Source organism: Medicago sativa, chromosome 3 (assembly GCF_051527215.1).
Source record: "Medicago sativa cultivar Bolivia chromosome 3, Bolivia_mono, whole genome shotgun sequence".
Lineage (NCBI taxonomy): Eukaryota > Viridiplantae > Streptophyta > Magnoliopsida > Fabales > Fabaceae > Medicago > Medicago sativa.
In genome coordinates, this window is record NC_140751.1 from 2,897,566 (window position 1) to 2,913,730 (window position 16,165).

At 33.9% G+C, this 16,165-nt stretch overlaps 1 protein-coding gene across 1 annotated transcript; it reads left to right on the plus strand.

Moving 5' to 3' along the window:
- The first annotated feature begins 13,909 nt into the window (after positions 1-13,909).
- On the plus strand, positions 13,910-15,139 carry LOC146934920 (putative beta-galactosidase 10). Its single transcript, XM_085750166.1, has one exon. It carries the CDS (start codon positions 13,965-13,967, stop codon positions 14,907-14,909), a length of 945 nt encoding a protein of 314 aa, XP_085606292.1. The 5' UTR covers positions 13,910-13,964; the 3' UTR covers positions 14,910-15,139.
- The last annotated feature ends 1,026 nt before the right edge of the window (positions 15,140-16,165 follow it).

Genomic DNA, 16,165 nt, shown 5'->3' on the forward strand with positions numbered 1-16,165 from the left:
TGAAAGAGACTCTTACAAAAGATGATGACGACATGACATCGAACTTTAACAGTTCTAAAGCTGATTTCGACGTCATTTGTGTTGTGTCGATTCTCCCAATCGAATGTGACGTAACATCAGAGATCGTTGAAGACGATGGAGATTTCACTGAGGAAATGGCTGTTCACAAACCGCTATGCTATTATGTTATGGACAATGGTTGTGTCGAAGGTGAACAAGCCATGTTTGAGAAACTTAATCATCACATGAAAAGTCATCTCAAACCCTTATTTATCCAAGCTAAAATCAATGATGTTGGGATAAACAAAGTGCTTATCGATGGTGGTGCTGCTGTGAATTTGTTGCCACAGTTCCTCCTGAAAAAGATTGGGTTGTCAGAGTCTGATTTGAAACCACACAATGTCATACTTTCCAATTATGAAGGAAAGTCTAGAAGTTCTTTTGAAGCTGTTAAAGTTGATTTGGTGGTATTGACTGTAAGAAGATCAACACTTTTCCCAGTGGTTGCTTCTAAAGCCAACTACAATTTGCTGCTGGGAAGGGAATGGATACACGGTGTTAGAACTGTCCCTTCAACTATGCATCAAAGGCTCACCCTCTGGAGAGAAGATGGTGTGCTGGAGAACATAGAAGCTGACCAAATTTATTTTATGGTTGATGTCGACACTATTACTAGAAAGACTTTTGACAAACAAATGGCAAAGATTACGCCATATAATGCTTTCGAACTTGGTTATGAAGACCAAGACAATTTTCTTTGGTCTATGAAAATTCACCTTAAAGATGGTTACATTTGAAAAAAAAGAGATTACTAATGAAGGAAGTGTACTTACTCAGAACCAGAGCTGCTGCTTACTCAAAAGCTTCAATTTGGGGACACCCTGGAGTTCCACCAACTAGGTGGGAAGATAATGATGATTAATCATGTCTGAACCTAATGATTGGGACAAGATTACGACTTATGTGGCCGAAATTAAAGAAGAATACATTAAAAATGTTAATAATAATTTTCAATACAGTTCGATAGAAAACCAGAGGTTAGATTGCATCTATGATGATGAACCTTTGCGTTTTGAGAAGGATCCAATGGGGCAAGCCAAGAAAATGCAGGCACATGACCCTTTGGAAGAAGTTGATCTAGGTGATGGTACAGTCAAAAGACCCACATACATTAGCACCAAGATTGACAAAGAATTCAAGGCTCAAATCGTCAAGCTCTTGAAGAAGTACAAAGATTGTTTCGCTTGGGATTATCATGAAAAGCCAGGTTTTAGTCGCGATGTTGTAGAGCTCAAGTTACCTATTAAACCTGACAAGAAACCAGTGAAGCAAACTCCAAGAAGATTTGCACCACAAATTCAGTCGAATATCAAAGAAGAAATCAAAAGGCCATTGAAATGCAGCTTCATCAGAACTGCAAGGTACATAGATTGGTTAGCTATATAGTTCCCATTGTTAAGAAAATGGGACTCTTAGAGTCTGTATTGATTTTAGAGACTTAAACCAAGCTACTCCTAAGGATGAGTATCCTATGCCAGTGGTAGAAATGCTTGTCGATTCAGCAGCATGTTTTGAATATCTGAGTATGTTAGATGGTTATTATGACTATAATTAGATTTATATTGTTGAAGAAGACGTATCAAAAACTGCTTTTAGATGTCCAGGGGCTTTAGGTTGTTATGAATGGATAATGACGCCTTTTGGATTAAAAAATGATGGTGCTTGTTATTAAAGAGCAATGAATTCTATGTTTCATGACTTTATAGGAAAGTTTATGCAGGTTTACATAGATGACATTGTTGTTAAATTTTATGATGAAAAAGATCACTTAGATCACCTTCAACAATCATTTGAAAGGATGAGAAATATGGATTAAAAATGAATCCATTGAAATGTGCCTTTGGTGTTTGTGCATGTCATTTCTTAGGTTTTGTTGTGCACAAAACATGCATTGAAATCAATCAAAATAAAACAAAAGCGATTTTGGAGACAAAGCCGCCTTCGACAAAGAAAGAACTCGAATCTTTGTTGGGGAAAATCAACTTTCTTAGAAGATTTATTTAAAATCTAAGTGGCAGAAACTACAACATCAAAAAGCTTTTGAAGAAATTAAGGCTTATTTAATGAACCCACATGTTTTGTTACCACCTCTTAGAGATAAAGTAATGAAATTGTACAAAGCTGCTTCAGATCATACTATAGGAAGTATGCTAGCTCAGGAAGATGAAAATGGTGTAGAAGGAGCCATTTATTATCTTTGTAGGGTTTTAAATGATGTCGAACAAGGTACAATCCACGTGAAATATTGTGCCTTTGTCTGTATTTCTCTTGTATCAAACTTAAGCAATATATATATGTGTGTGTGTGTGTGTGTGTGTGTGTGTGTGTGTGTGTGTGTGTGTGTGTGTGTATATAGCCTATTGATGTTTATGTTTATTCTCATTTTGACATATTCAAGCATATGATGTTGAAACCAATATTACACAATAGAGTTGGTAAATAGGCTTTGGCACTTACAAAATATTCATTTTGACTTACCAGTCTGTAAAATCTATTAAGGGTCAAATTGTTACTGATTTTACTGTTGATCTTTCCATGGTTGTGGAATCATTGAATTTCGTGGATGTTCAACCATGGAGGCTTTATTTCGACGGTTCCAGCCATAAAAATGGCAATGGAGTGGGAATTTTAATTATTTCACCCGAAAATATTCCTACTAAATTTAAGTTTCGACTTGACAAGTTTTGTTCTAACAACGAGGCTGAATATGAAGCCTTAATCACATGTCTTGAGATTTTACTTGAACTGAGGGAAAAACACGTCGAAATAAAAGGAGATTCTGAATTAGTTGTCAAGCAGTTGACGAAGGAATATAAGTGTGTTAAAGAAAATATAATCATTTACTTTGTTACTGCTAAACATTAAAACGTTTTGACCGGGAGAACATTCAACATGTGCCACAGATTCAAAACCAAGAAGCAAATGATTTAGCACAAATTGCTTCAGGTTATAGAATCTTTGAAATAAAGTTTGAGGAACTCATTAAAATAAGAGAAAAACTTGACTCGAAGAAATCTGCTCCAGATAAATTATCAATTCCAAAACTTGGGGGGGGGGGGGGCAAGAGAGTCAAATCGAAATGGTGAGATTTATGCCGAATTTTTTTCCATTGACAATTTATCAAATGACGATTGGCGTAAACCAATTGTTGAATATTTGCAAAATCCTACAGGGAATAGAAGTCAAAAATCTAGGTATAGAGCCTTAAGTTATGTGATTGTTGGAAACAAATTGTTCAAAAAGAGTCCAGAATGAGTTTTACTTAAGTGTCTCAACGAAACTGAGGCATATTTAGCAGTGTCCAGCACGCATAGTGAAGCATGTGGCTCTCATCAAGCAGGCCACAAAATGAAATGGATTTTGTTTCGAAAAGCGTATATTGGCCTTCTATGTTAAAAGACTGCATATATTTTGCAAAAGGATGTCGAGAATGCCAAGTGCATGCAGGAATTCAACATGTCCCTTCTAGTGAATTGCATTCGATTGTAAAACCTTGGCCATTTAGAGGTTGGGCTTTAGATGTAATTGGTGAAATAAAACCTGGTTCGTCAGGAAAACATAAACATATTCTAGTTAGAATTCCAGAAACCATTGATCAAGGATCAGTTTTTACCTGCCAAAAGATGGTGTCGTTTGCTAATCAAACAAAATTCAAACTGTTGACTTCGACACCATATTATGCTCAAGCAAATGGTCAAGTCGAAACAGCTAACAAAGGGATTATTACCTTAATTTAAAAGAAGGTGACAGAAAACCCAAAGAGTTGGCATAAGATTCTCGATCAAGCCTTTTGGGCATATCGAAATTCTCTTAGAGAATCTACCAATACCACTCCTTTTAGGCTTACATTTGGGCATGATGTGTTGTATTACCTGCATAAATTTGTCTTCAATTGACCAGAATCCAAAAACAATGTGAAATCCCTGTCGATCATTATTGGGATATGGTTTTAGACAAACTAGTTGAGTTAGATGAAGAAAGGTTAAGAGCTTTAGATGTTCTTACAAGGCAAAAGGAGAGGATAGCGAAATTTTACAATAAGAAAGTTAAACCTAAGACTTTCGCTATAAATGATGTGGTTTGGAAAGTGATCTTACCTATGGATAAGAGAGATCAAATTCTTGGAAAATGGTCATATAGTTGGGAAGGACCATGGAAAATTTTGAAGATATTTTCGAATAATGCGTACGAGGTCGAAGAGTTAACGGATGACAATCGAATTATGCGCATAAATGGAAAATATTTGAAAAAATATAGACCATTACTACAAGAAATCAAAATAATGCAAAATTGATTTGAAAATATAAAACATGACATTAATAGATTAAAAGCCATATAATAGGCAAAATACAAAAGTGTCAAATTTTAAAACACTAAATGCAAGTTTCATTACATAGCATTACTACAAGGAATCTAGGCAATCTCCCATCCCCTTGGCAAGTATTCTTCGAGATGCAAAGAGTCCTGAGGACCAAGCCATTAGGCATTGGCCTACTCAAGCGGAAGGAACGGGCGCGAATCCAATAAGGAGTCCTCCAACCAATCATATGCAGTCGTAATGTATGGAGTTTTTACGCTTTAAAGAACCTGGTGAGAGTATAGATGGCGCCATCAATGTTCTCACCTCCTTTAGCAGAAGCATCTAACATCGCCAAGAAGTAGTTCGTGCTCTCAACCCTAGCAGTAGACGCAATAGTTAACACGCATCGAACCTCCGCCACATTAGGTTCAGGATCAAACATGAGAATAATTGCACGGAGTATACACTAATCTGCATGTCCACTCTCAACCATCATGTTGAGAAATTTGGCTTGATGCTCGTTAACATTGTCATCGTTGAGCCAATCCATGTAATTTGGGGGCAAAGCCCTAAGAACAGTAGGAAATTTGCAGATTCTTGCATGATTCTTTGAGGTTAGCAGGAAATCTTTAAGATGATGAGTACCAAACTCAGTGACCTTCTTCACAATAGCGATGAGTTCATCATCATTCAATCGCTCCATTTTTTTTTAGAGAATGAAGAAAATGAAACAAGTTTAGGAAAGTTTTTTTTCCTTTCTCTGAGAAAAATGGAAGAGGATATGAGAATAGAGTGAAGAAGAAGGTGAAGTCAGTTCATATAGCCCGATAGGAAGGTTAAAGCAATTTTGTTTAACTTTTTCTTGACCTATTAAACGAAGCCACGTGGTCGTCTCTGAAAAGAAGTTTTTTTGGAAAAGGTGAGAAGATTAAAGGTTTTGAGTTAGTGGGGTTTCATTTTTAATCCTGAAAAAATTGTTTTTATTATTTCACGGAAAAAACTTTTCCTTTTCCAAAATTATCTCCTCTTTGGTCCATATGCTGAAAGGAAAAGAAACCTTTTAGTTTCTCAAAACGGATTAGACTGCTAAATGTCCGAAAAATTACAATCGAGAAAATAATTAACACAAAGGGACAATAGAACTGAAACATTTGAGAATTATAGGTTTTAAATCTCAAACTTAGTGGTGAGTTCGCTAAGGCGAGCTTTTGGAGTAAGCCAGTTTACTATGAAGACATCCCTTTTGATAGTAAATCTGATAAAGTTGACATCCAGCCTGTCGAATTTAGTTACCTTCCCAATACTGCCAATATTCTTCTTGGACTCTTCCATTTGAACTAAGAATGTTTGATTTGATCTTCAAAAATTAGTTTGGCCATCTCTATGCCCATGCAAGTCATCCACAATGTGACTCGAAGTAAGTTCCAACCCAATAGCAAATTGGATGAACTTAAGTTTAGGGAAAGATTTGGTAGGTTGAGTTGGTAAAGTGCGAAGAATTTTCTTTGTCTTCGCTTTGCTTTGCTTTCTTTAAAAGAAGCGTCAACTTTTACCTTCGATAAACTTTCTTCTTTTGATTGCATCCTTCTTCCCAGATGATAATGATAAATCTAGAAATACATCAAGACATAGGGTAAGAGACTATGGATTTTCATGATGAAAACGAGGAAAGTGTGAAGATAGAATGAAATGAAGAAGGAAAGAAGAAAAGGTTCATGCCTTTTTATAACTTCATATTGTTAACAAATGTCAACATCTTAGGTTGACAGTTAACAAAAGCAGAAAAGAGTGGTAGTTCCTAAGTATGGAACGTGGCCCAAGTGGGTTTTGATGACATCATAAAAGGATTTTCAACTGCCTTTGGATGTTGACGAGAGTGATATTATTTCGATGGGAAAGACATGTTCGACGAAGTTCAAAAACATCTTTTTCTTCTTCTATCTGAAGATACAAACGAAAAAGACATTTTTGGGGGGCAATTTATTAGTCTGTATTTTCGACAGACTGTAATAAATGCAGTCAATTAAGTTTGACTTAGGTTTTGAAGAAATCTAAATGAATTCGACTCACAAGCCAGATCGAGGTTGTGGACTTAAAGAGATTTCGCCGTTTGATGGAGAAGCTTCGACAAGCAAGCAATATCGAAGAGAAGTTGGTGCCAAATCGACAAGCCGAGCAGCAGTTACTGTCGAAGAGATGTCATTTGAAATTCAAAAGATGTCTGGAGTAGTTATTAGCGCTTATGTTCGACGGTTTCTGTATAAGCATGTCATACCCCAATTTTGACTTAAGATCCCGTTTCACTTTGTCTCTAAAATCACTAAAATCACATTCAATCCCCATCAAGGTCCTTTAATTTGATTTCCATTTTTATCATTCAAAAAACCTTTCAAAATTAGAGGAAATGATCAGAGACAGAAGGAATAGAAAACAGAGAAAGAAGAAACGCAAGAAAAGTTACAAAGTTTTTTTTCTCTCAAAACCCTAATCCAAATCCAACCACCAAACCAATCACAAATTCGAACACTAACAAAACAACAATCCAGATCCACCATTACCAACAAACCAAAAAACAAATCAATAACATCACCAGTCAACTAAATCCGAAACACAAACCAACAACAACCACAAAATCAAATCCGAAACACAAACTAACAAACAACCACAAATCCAAACCGTAAACAGCCTGAAATAGTTCCAAATCCGAAACCATGAACCAAAACAAAATCAAATCCAAACCACCAAACCAAATCAACCGATAAAAAAAAAACTAAGACAAAAGAGGTGAAATTTCTTTTTAGATCTAGGCCGCATTATTTATCCTTTTTTATTTTTTGAGTGAGAAAAAGGAAGAAGAGAGGATAGAGAAGAGGAAAGAAGAAAAAAATAAAAAAAGATTTTTGGCTACGGCGCGACGGCGGCGCCGTTGAGGGCTCGGCGACCACCGCGCCAGAGTGTGCCGGCCACCTTGCCGAATTTCCTACCGGCATCGGTTTCCGACGTGTTCTTGAGGAGAGCGAGGAGAAGTGTAGAGAGAAGTGAAAGGGAAAAATGAGAAAAATTGTGAAGGGATGGGGTATTTATACCCCTCCTTGATTTGGTGTGCAGGGGTGCATGCTTTAGCATGCACCCTCACTCCCCAAGCTCTCTGATTTCAATCAAAGGGCCAACATTGAGTTCCTTTGTGATCAGATAAGGGTCGTTTGATCAATCAGACACCTAGATTAACTCTTTGGGGCCCGTGTGTTTTGGGCCTATTTCTGACCCAATCAGCCTTCTATTTTGCTTCATGCACCCTTTTTTTTATTTGCACCCCTCGTCTTTTATTTCTTTTATTTTCTCGCATTTTTATTTTTTTATCAACTTTGCATTTCATTTTATTTCTGTTTATTATTATCATTTAGCATTTTAATTTTCGTCATTTATTTATTTGCAATTAGAATGTATTTTAGGGAAATTGTAAATATAAAGAAAAATATGCATTGTCTTTTCACGGAGCTAAATGATAAAATCAAGATAGGTTCAACCCTTTTAGGGGATATCCCCAGTGAAGTCGTCATTTCTGTCGCGGTGATTTTCGTAGATCAAGCTATTGATCAGCGTTGACTTAAAAATTTAGGTCCGCCACCTAGCTTTAATTTTTTCCAAGGGAAAGGGGGAAAAATTCGAATAAACCCATAATTTTTAGAGATTTAAGGTTCGGGGGGTTAGTTACGTAAAGGGAAGGTATTATCACCCTAAACGATTCTATATGAACCTCTTGCTTTTATTTATTTTTGGCTATAATTATTTTTTATTTGCTTGTAAAAAGGATTAATGTAATGGAAAAAAAAATTATTGTTTTTTTAATTGGAAAGACAAAGTCTTTTGTCTACGTACCCGCGGGGATCAAAACCACGTAGTTCGGAGTAAAAGCCGAGTGATTTGTTTGGTTTTTTTTTGGAAAAGGTTTTAAAAATAAAAAGCCAAATGGCAAAGATAAAGTTTGTTCAGTGTTTTTTAATTTAAAGAAAAGGTTTAAATATATTAAGATGGATTAAAGTTTTTTGAGCTAAATAAAGTGGAAAATCACTTGATGAGTATCAAGGTTTTTTGGAAAAGATTTCTTTTTCTGTGAAATTTGTTTTTTTGATTATTTGATATATTAAAGTTGTTTTTTGGAAAAGAATCACTTGACTCTTTTGATAAATTAAAAAATGTTTTCTTGATTATATGAAAGTTGTTAAGAAATTCTAAGTGAACTTGATGTACAACAATTTCAGCAGAGTTTTGACACAGTTAAATTGTTGTTGAGTCTCTATTAAATCTTGAAGTCTTCACTCCTTTATATAGAGGTGTGAAAGATACATTGAGGATTGCCATCACATTAAAAGAGTTGTTGTTGAAGTTTGATCATCACCAATATTCATTCCTTGTTTGGAGCATTAACCAGCGTAGACATAGTTGTAGCTTGTAATATTGCAGACATGAGAGTGGAGTAGTGGTTGTACAATGTACTATTGTCGTTTTCCTGCGCTCTTTAGTGCATAAGCATCCAATGCCTTCTCATTCTTCTGAAAAAGCCGTGGCTTCAGGCTTTTATTCTTTCTGCAATCACGTGTCTTCAAATAATTGAGTTTAACTAACTCTTGCTTCTTGACTTTAGACTCTGATGAACTTGACACTGTGGTGGTCTTCAGACGCTTGATGACGTCAGACTCTGGCAGTTAGCTTCTAATGAATCTTCAGACTCTGATGGTCTTCAGACTCGGACTTGCAACATAAGCTTCCTTTGAAAATTCCATTGCTCTCATTTGTTCTTTCAGAACCAATACATTGTTTTAAGACTTATAAATTTTAATCTATTATCATGCACACTTGAACAAATATTAGCATAAATTGACTTTTTAATACTTTGTTATCATCAAAACTTAAGGCGGCAATGTTAAACACATTTTGTTCCAACATTGCTTTGCCTGATTTGCTTGATTTCTTCATGAATTAAATCAAGAACACCCTAAAATTGCTATGTTTTGGGAAGAATAGAATTACAGACTCAAATATAGAAAACAATGCAAATGTCCCAAAATAATAGACAATTGATCTAATACTCTTCTCTTTCACTGGTAAAACCTACTAAAAATTACTGAAAAATATGCTAAAAATAACGTAAGGTGACATGTCATCAACTAGCCTCCCTCGAGCTTGGGTCTCCCTCTCCTCTTCTTTCTTTAGATCCCCTTTTCTTCACCTCTTTCCTCTTTTCTCTAAATGTTACAAATGATTTCTAACCCTAATTCACAGATACTGCAACCTTTTTATATTCACTTGTTTTTGGGTTTGGTTATCACAATACTTAATATGGGCAAAGTTTTTATTCATTCTCCATAAATAAAACACTACACATTTATTTCACTTAAACCTCCTTTTTACTCATACACCTCTATTCCTGTTAAATCCTCAGAACTCTTAATTTTCTAATAATTAACTAACTCATAAATTAATTCAACCACGTATAATAAAACAATAAACAAGTAAATTCTAAATAATACTAATATTACTAATATCACACAATAATAATATTAATCAAATAATAATAAAAATTGGGATGTTACATGATCAGATAAATTATAATGAACCTCGTGTTAATGAAGCAAGAATTAAGTCGAGGTTCAACTGAATTTTCTCAAACTTAATTCCTTTTTCTTCAAACGGTTAACGTTGATGAAGAAATTGTGTTCATTAGTTGTGGGATCCCTAATTTCTTCAGTAAAGTGTTAGGTAAGATTATTTTTGGGTCTTATTGTAACACTCCGTTTTCCTAACATGTAAAATAATACATAAAAATCAGAGTATTCAACTTAAACAGGATGTCATATTTCTTTAAAACAAACGTCATTAAATATAAATAGAGTTAAAATCTACTCTTTATTTCAAAACAACTCCTATCAATAATTCCAAATAAGTCGCAGCGGAAAAATTCTTAAATGTTTAAACAAATACTTGGCACTGAAAGGCCTCAACATCATAAACAACTTATTAAACAATCCATTTCAATGGTCCATCAACATAAATCATAAAGACACGTAACAAAAGAAAACAAAGCAAAGATCACCGTCCCGTTACATATCAGAGCAACCCTAAGACGACGCGTGATAGAGTCAACTCACATCAACAACTAATCTTGGTTATCTGCACGTTACCCACGTAGAGGCAACATTCAAACAGAAGGGGTGAAATTCACATTCAATAATAATAAGCATATAATTCATCAACAGAATTTAACAACATAAATAACAACAAATTCAACATCATAAATAACAATTATACAACGTTAATGCTTCAAATAAATACTTATTATCATCTCTTTAGTTATAATAACAACTTGACAACACAACAACAACATCGACAGTTCAACATCAACTTGACAACTTAACTTCAACGACAATGCAACGACAACAACATCAACTTGACAACTTAATATGCATGTGGTACCAATCAGGGCATCAAGCCCCCAACTTAATAGAGCATAGGCTCTCAACGTGGTATGAATGATTATGCATTCATCAGGGCATCAAGCCCCCAAATTTATTTGAATGATATACATTCAACAGGGCATCAAACCCCCAACTTAAAAATATGAATTACTAAGCATTCAACAGGACATCAAGCCCCCAACTTTAAAATATGAATGACTAAGCATTCAACAGGGCATCAAGCCCCCAACTTTATTTATGAATGACAAATGCATTTAACAGGGCATCAATCCCCCAACTTTAGATATGAGTATGCATGGACTCAGCAACAACAACCAACAACTTCAACAACGTCGACAACAACTTAAATGACTTAAACAACTTCAATAACAACTTACAACTTAAACATCTTCAATAACAACTTATAGCTTTAATGACATTGATGACAACAACGACAACGATGACAACAACATCTTCGTATCATAATTTCGTAATTCATCAATTATGAACAACATCAGGTAACATCATATTAATCAACATATACATTCATATAATAATTCATCAATCAAAGATATTCACGTCAAACCAAGTTAGATTCATCACAACATATGTTAAATACTCTAAAATACCTTAATTGAACTCATAGTACACAAGCTTTGACGTTTGGAAACAATCCATAAGTTTTGAGTTGACTTAAAAATAGTTATGCGGAATTTTCATAAAATTTCACTAAGACCCACTTGGAGTATTTTCATCATAACTCAAAATTTAGAAATCATTTTCGAGCCAAACCAAGACCATTGGAAAGTTAACACAATTATCTAAAACTTTCATGTTTACACCAAAGGCCAATTTAAAACAAAAACATGTGAAAGAGACGCAAAAACATGAAACATGGTATGCTGTCAGAGGTAGCTCTCGGGAAAACTCCATTTTTCACCCAAAAACCCAAATTTCTTTTACCCAAATCCCAAATTTGATAGGAAACTCAACCTATGATTATTCTACAACCTGAACATCAATTATACACAAATTCAATGGATTTTCTACTCTATTAACAACCAATTACGACTCATAAACCCTAAATTCTCAAAACTCACAAATTCACAACAAAACATGTTAAACCCAATTTCAGAATTATATTACTTAGAATTACAGAAGGTTAATCCCACCCTTACCTTAGATTGATTGATTGTAAGGATTCTACAGACTTCTCTTCTCTGACTCTTCTCTTCTCTAGGTTTCTCCTCTTTCTCCAAAACAGTTTTGCACGTAATATAATTTTCTAACTCTAGCTCTCCTTTTTATATAAACCTTAACCTATTTATTTTCTCTTAATTCCAATTCTGCCCCAAAGCCTCATTATTCTAAATAATTATATTTCTCCACTAAATATATTCTTCCACTAAATATATTTGTCCACTAAATAATAAAATAGGGGCTACTAATAAATATTAACACACAACAAAAATATCACTTATCAAATATATTAATTAAATAATAAAAAAAAAGACTCTAAACTCAAACAAATAAATAAAGAATAAAAATAGGGCGTTACACTTTTGAGCTACATTACGAAATGCATAGAGTAAAAATAAAGGCAAAAAGGTAAAGTGATAACAAAAAAAAGTGAAATAAGCTTGTTTGATAGATCCTGTCTTAAATATAGTACATGGTTATGTATTTATAGAAAAACGTATGCTGATTAGCCAAACGACGTGGCCTAGATTGATACACCTTTGTTTGGCTAATTTTGCGGGTAGTGTGACCCTTCCTTGCTCTTGGGATCGTGGTGCCCCATCTTTGGCTCTAAATTCCCTCCTTCACAATATAATCCATTGGCAATGTCCTTGTTGTGCATCTCTACGATGATCGTACCCCTTCCCTCATCTCTCTTTGTAGTTAATGGTGTTACAAATATGAAACGTAGGTTTTGTGCATCATTGTCTAGCTAGTCCTACTAAGTCTTGATAACACTATTTTGTCTAAAATAAAGGAACCCAAATCAAAGATGCGAGTAAGATTCAGAATATGTGTTGAAGGATGCGGGTAATGACAACCACAGGGATACGACAACCTTTCTTCCCGTAAAAGATCGTGAATCCGGCGCTCTAATCGATAACCGAATTTTAAAAGAATTTTTTTGGAGCTAAGTTGTAAATGTTTTGTGTTTTGAGAATGTGCTTTTTATTTATAATTTTCAAAAAATTTAATCGATCATGAACTGATAAAAAGACATAGTTGTAGCACGTATTTACATTTTTTAAAATATGAATATACTTGAATATGAATATTCCCTTCAAAATAGAAAAATATGAATATACTTGAATATAAAACCGAAAAATAAAATGAAAAGGTATTTGACGGATGGGAGAGAGAAAATGTATTGATTTAATGACATGGCTTGTTGAAAAAAATATTTCTTTCTCATTAGTTGGTAGCAGTGACGATTTAAGTATGTTAAAATGAGATGGCTTGGTATAAGCTCCCATTTATATTCCTCATTGTAACTTTTCTTTGCTATTTTATCTCTACATGACATTTTCTTGTTTTTTTTTATTATTTTAAAACATATTATCAATGAGCGTTAACGGAGGCAATCTTGTAAATAAACGACATTCTTTTAAATGCATAAAATTAACTTTTATATAAAAAAAATCAAATTTCATGATATTGAAAATTATTTTTTAATTTATTTATTATTGTTATATAAAATATTAATATTACATATAATTACATAATGTATAACAGGTTTGTACCATAGCAATGTATAACATGACTATATTTTGGATTACGGTTAAAATATGACCATGTAAATTCAAGTGCATAATTAATGCGATAAAAACTATTAACCAATCATTATATTTCTTACAAAACAACCATCAATTTAGGAAATGACAATTCACAATCAACCATTATTTTTAACTAAGAAAACCTCAACCAAAAGACCATTTTAAGGTAGGAAGGGAGTCTAATTATAGACAAAAATTAATCCAAATCCGATTGTGTGGACATTATCCATAATTTACAAATACATTAAAAATAGAAAACCCACGTATAAATTATGCTTATAAAAAACTTGTTCATCGACCATAGATGAGACATCCAATCCTAAGGTTTGAAGATTTCTAATTGCATCTTTGAAAAATATGTCTAATATGAGGTTTAGGACCTTTCTTATTGCATGTTTAGCATTGTGTTGCACTCATTCATTAGGAAACTCACTCAAGTGGGAATGGACATCTGACCCAATGGAAGACAATTTTAAAGGAGAAGGGACATTTACTGCATCTCAACTTTTAGATCAAAAGAATGTTACCGCTGGGGCAAGTGATTATTTATGGTACATGACCGAAGTAGTCTTAAATGATACAGAATTTTGGGGAAAAAAAAGGTTGCAAGTGAATACAACAGGTCATATTCTTCATGTATTTATTAATGGATATTGGATGGGTACACAAACAGGTACCGTTAGTGAACCTGGATTTATATATGATGAGGAAGTTACTATGCAACAAGGTGCCAATATTTTAAGCTTATTAAGCGTTACATTTGGTAAATCAAATTGTAGCGGATTCCCTGAAATGAAAGAAACTGGTATTGTTGGGGGTCCTGTGAAATTCATTTTTAATAATAACAATGTTTTGGATTTATCAAAATCTACTTGGTCATACAGAGTTGGGATGCATGGTATGACTAGAAAGTTCTATGATCCCGAAACCACCAATGGAGTTCGTGGAGTTCAATGGAAAACAAATAATGTTTCTGTAGGACAACCAATGACTTGGTACAAGACCACTTTCAAGACCCCTAATGGTACCAACCTTGTAGTCTTAGATTTGATAGGCCTTACAGGAGGAAAAGCATGGGTTAATGGTCAAAGTATTGGAAGGTATTGGCTTTGGGCGTTTTCTAAAGCACCATCTGAGAGGTTTTACGAAGTGCCAAGGTCATTCTTAAATAATGATGTAAATACGTTGGTCTTGTTTAATGAACCGGGTTTTGGGAGTGAAGGCCCTTTCAATGTGTCTGTCCAAGCAGTCCCAGACGGATCCAAAAATTTCAAAAAGTGGAATCAAGATTGTTCATCATGAATATTTATAGAAAATATATAAATTTATAACTAATAAAATGATGACATCATTATCATTATGAAAAATAACCAGAGAAATTTTGACACCTTAATATTGAATAGTTATTACTTCACTCAACATGTCTTTATATTTTAAAAGTGTTATAGGACTTTATTTTATTTTATTTACAACACAATAAAATATATCATTATATATGTGTGTTACGAATAAATCATTAACAATTTATCTTCCATATGGTTGCATATTTGATTATCCAGAAAATTTATAGTAGAGAATCTCCTTTCATCATTTGCATTTGCCACTAGCAACAATAATGATAACTTAAAAAGTAAGTACATCATTGGATAAGCAATATGTTGTTTATTTTCCCTTAACTTTCTTTAAAGATCACTAATCACATCTAAATTAGAAAAGTGACCATAAAGAATGAACATCCATGATATAATTTTCAAGTTGATTGTTGAGTTCCACGATCTCCGAAAAAGAAAATTATGATGGGCGAAATCGACCAAATTAATCAACTTCTCCTTGTCAAATGAAAAATAAATCTCTTGAAAATAGGCTTCTTGTTATTGAGCATTTCTTCGTCTACAGGCTACTTACATTTTTTGTCATTTAATATTTTTTGAGCATTTTCTCTTTGTTTTAAAGAAGAAGAAAAAAACCTTAATCAAAAAAAGAAAAAGAAAAAAAAAACCAATGTTCTTTTTACAAGTTAAATCCCAAATGCCAATGTCATAAAGAGAAACAAATGTCTATACGAAACGGTGATAACACTGGTCCTATTTTTAAAAACGCAGTACAAAGTAGTACTATTTTAACAAGTATAATACTCCTATAATTTTTTTTTTGGGAAGTATAATACTCCTATAATGTTTGTTAACTATGAAGGTGAGAAAAACACAAGAAGGGGGGGTTGAATTGTGTTTTGAAAAATTCTTCGTTTCTCCTAAAAACTGAACACACTGATCAGAAGCTAAGTGAGACAGCTTCTGAAGTGATAATCAGAATCTAAATGCAGCGGAATAAAACAGAGAGAGAAGAAGAACGACACAAAGCAATTATACTGGTTCCTTCCACAATCCGGAAGTAGTCCAGTCCCCCTTGCACTTCCAAGGAGATTTCACTAAGAGTAATATCTGATTACAATTGCTCAAGCACACAAGCAAGAGACTTCCTTTGCTCAAGCACACAAGCTAGAGACTTCCTTTGCTCAAGAACACAATCAAGAGACTTCCTGCTCAAGCACAACTGCA

Coding starts and splice junctions, on each gene's coding strand:
- LOC146934920 (XM_085750166.1), top strand. CDS start 13,965: ATGTCTAATATGAGGTTTAGGACCTTTCTTATTGCATGTTTAGCATTG.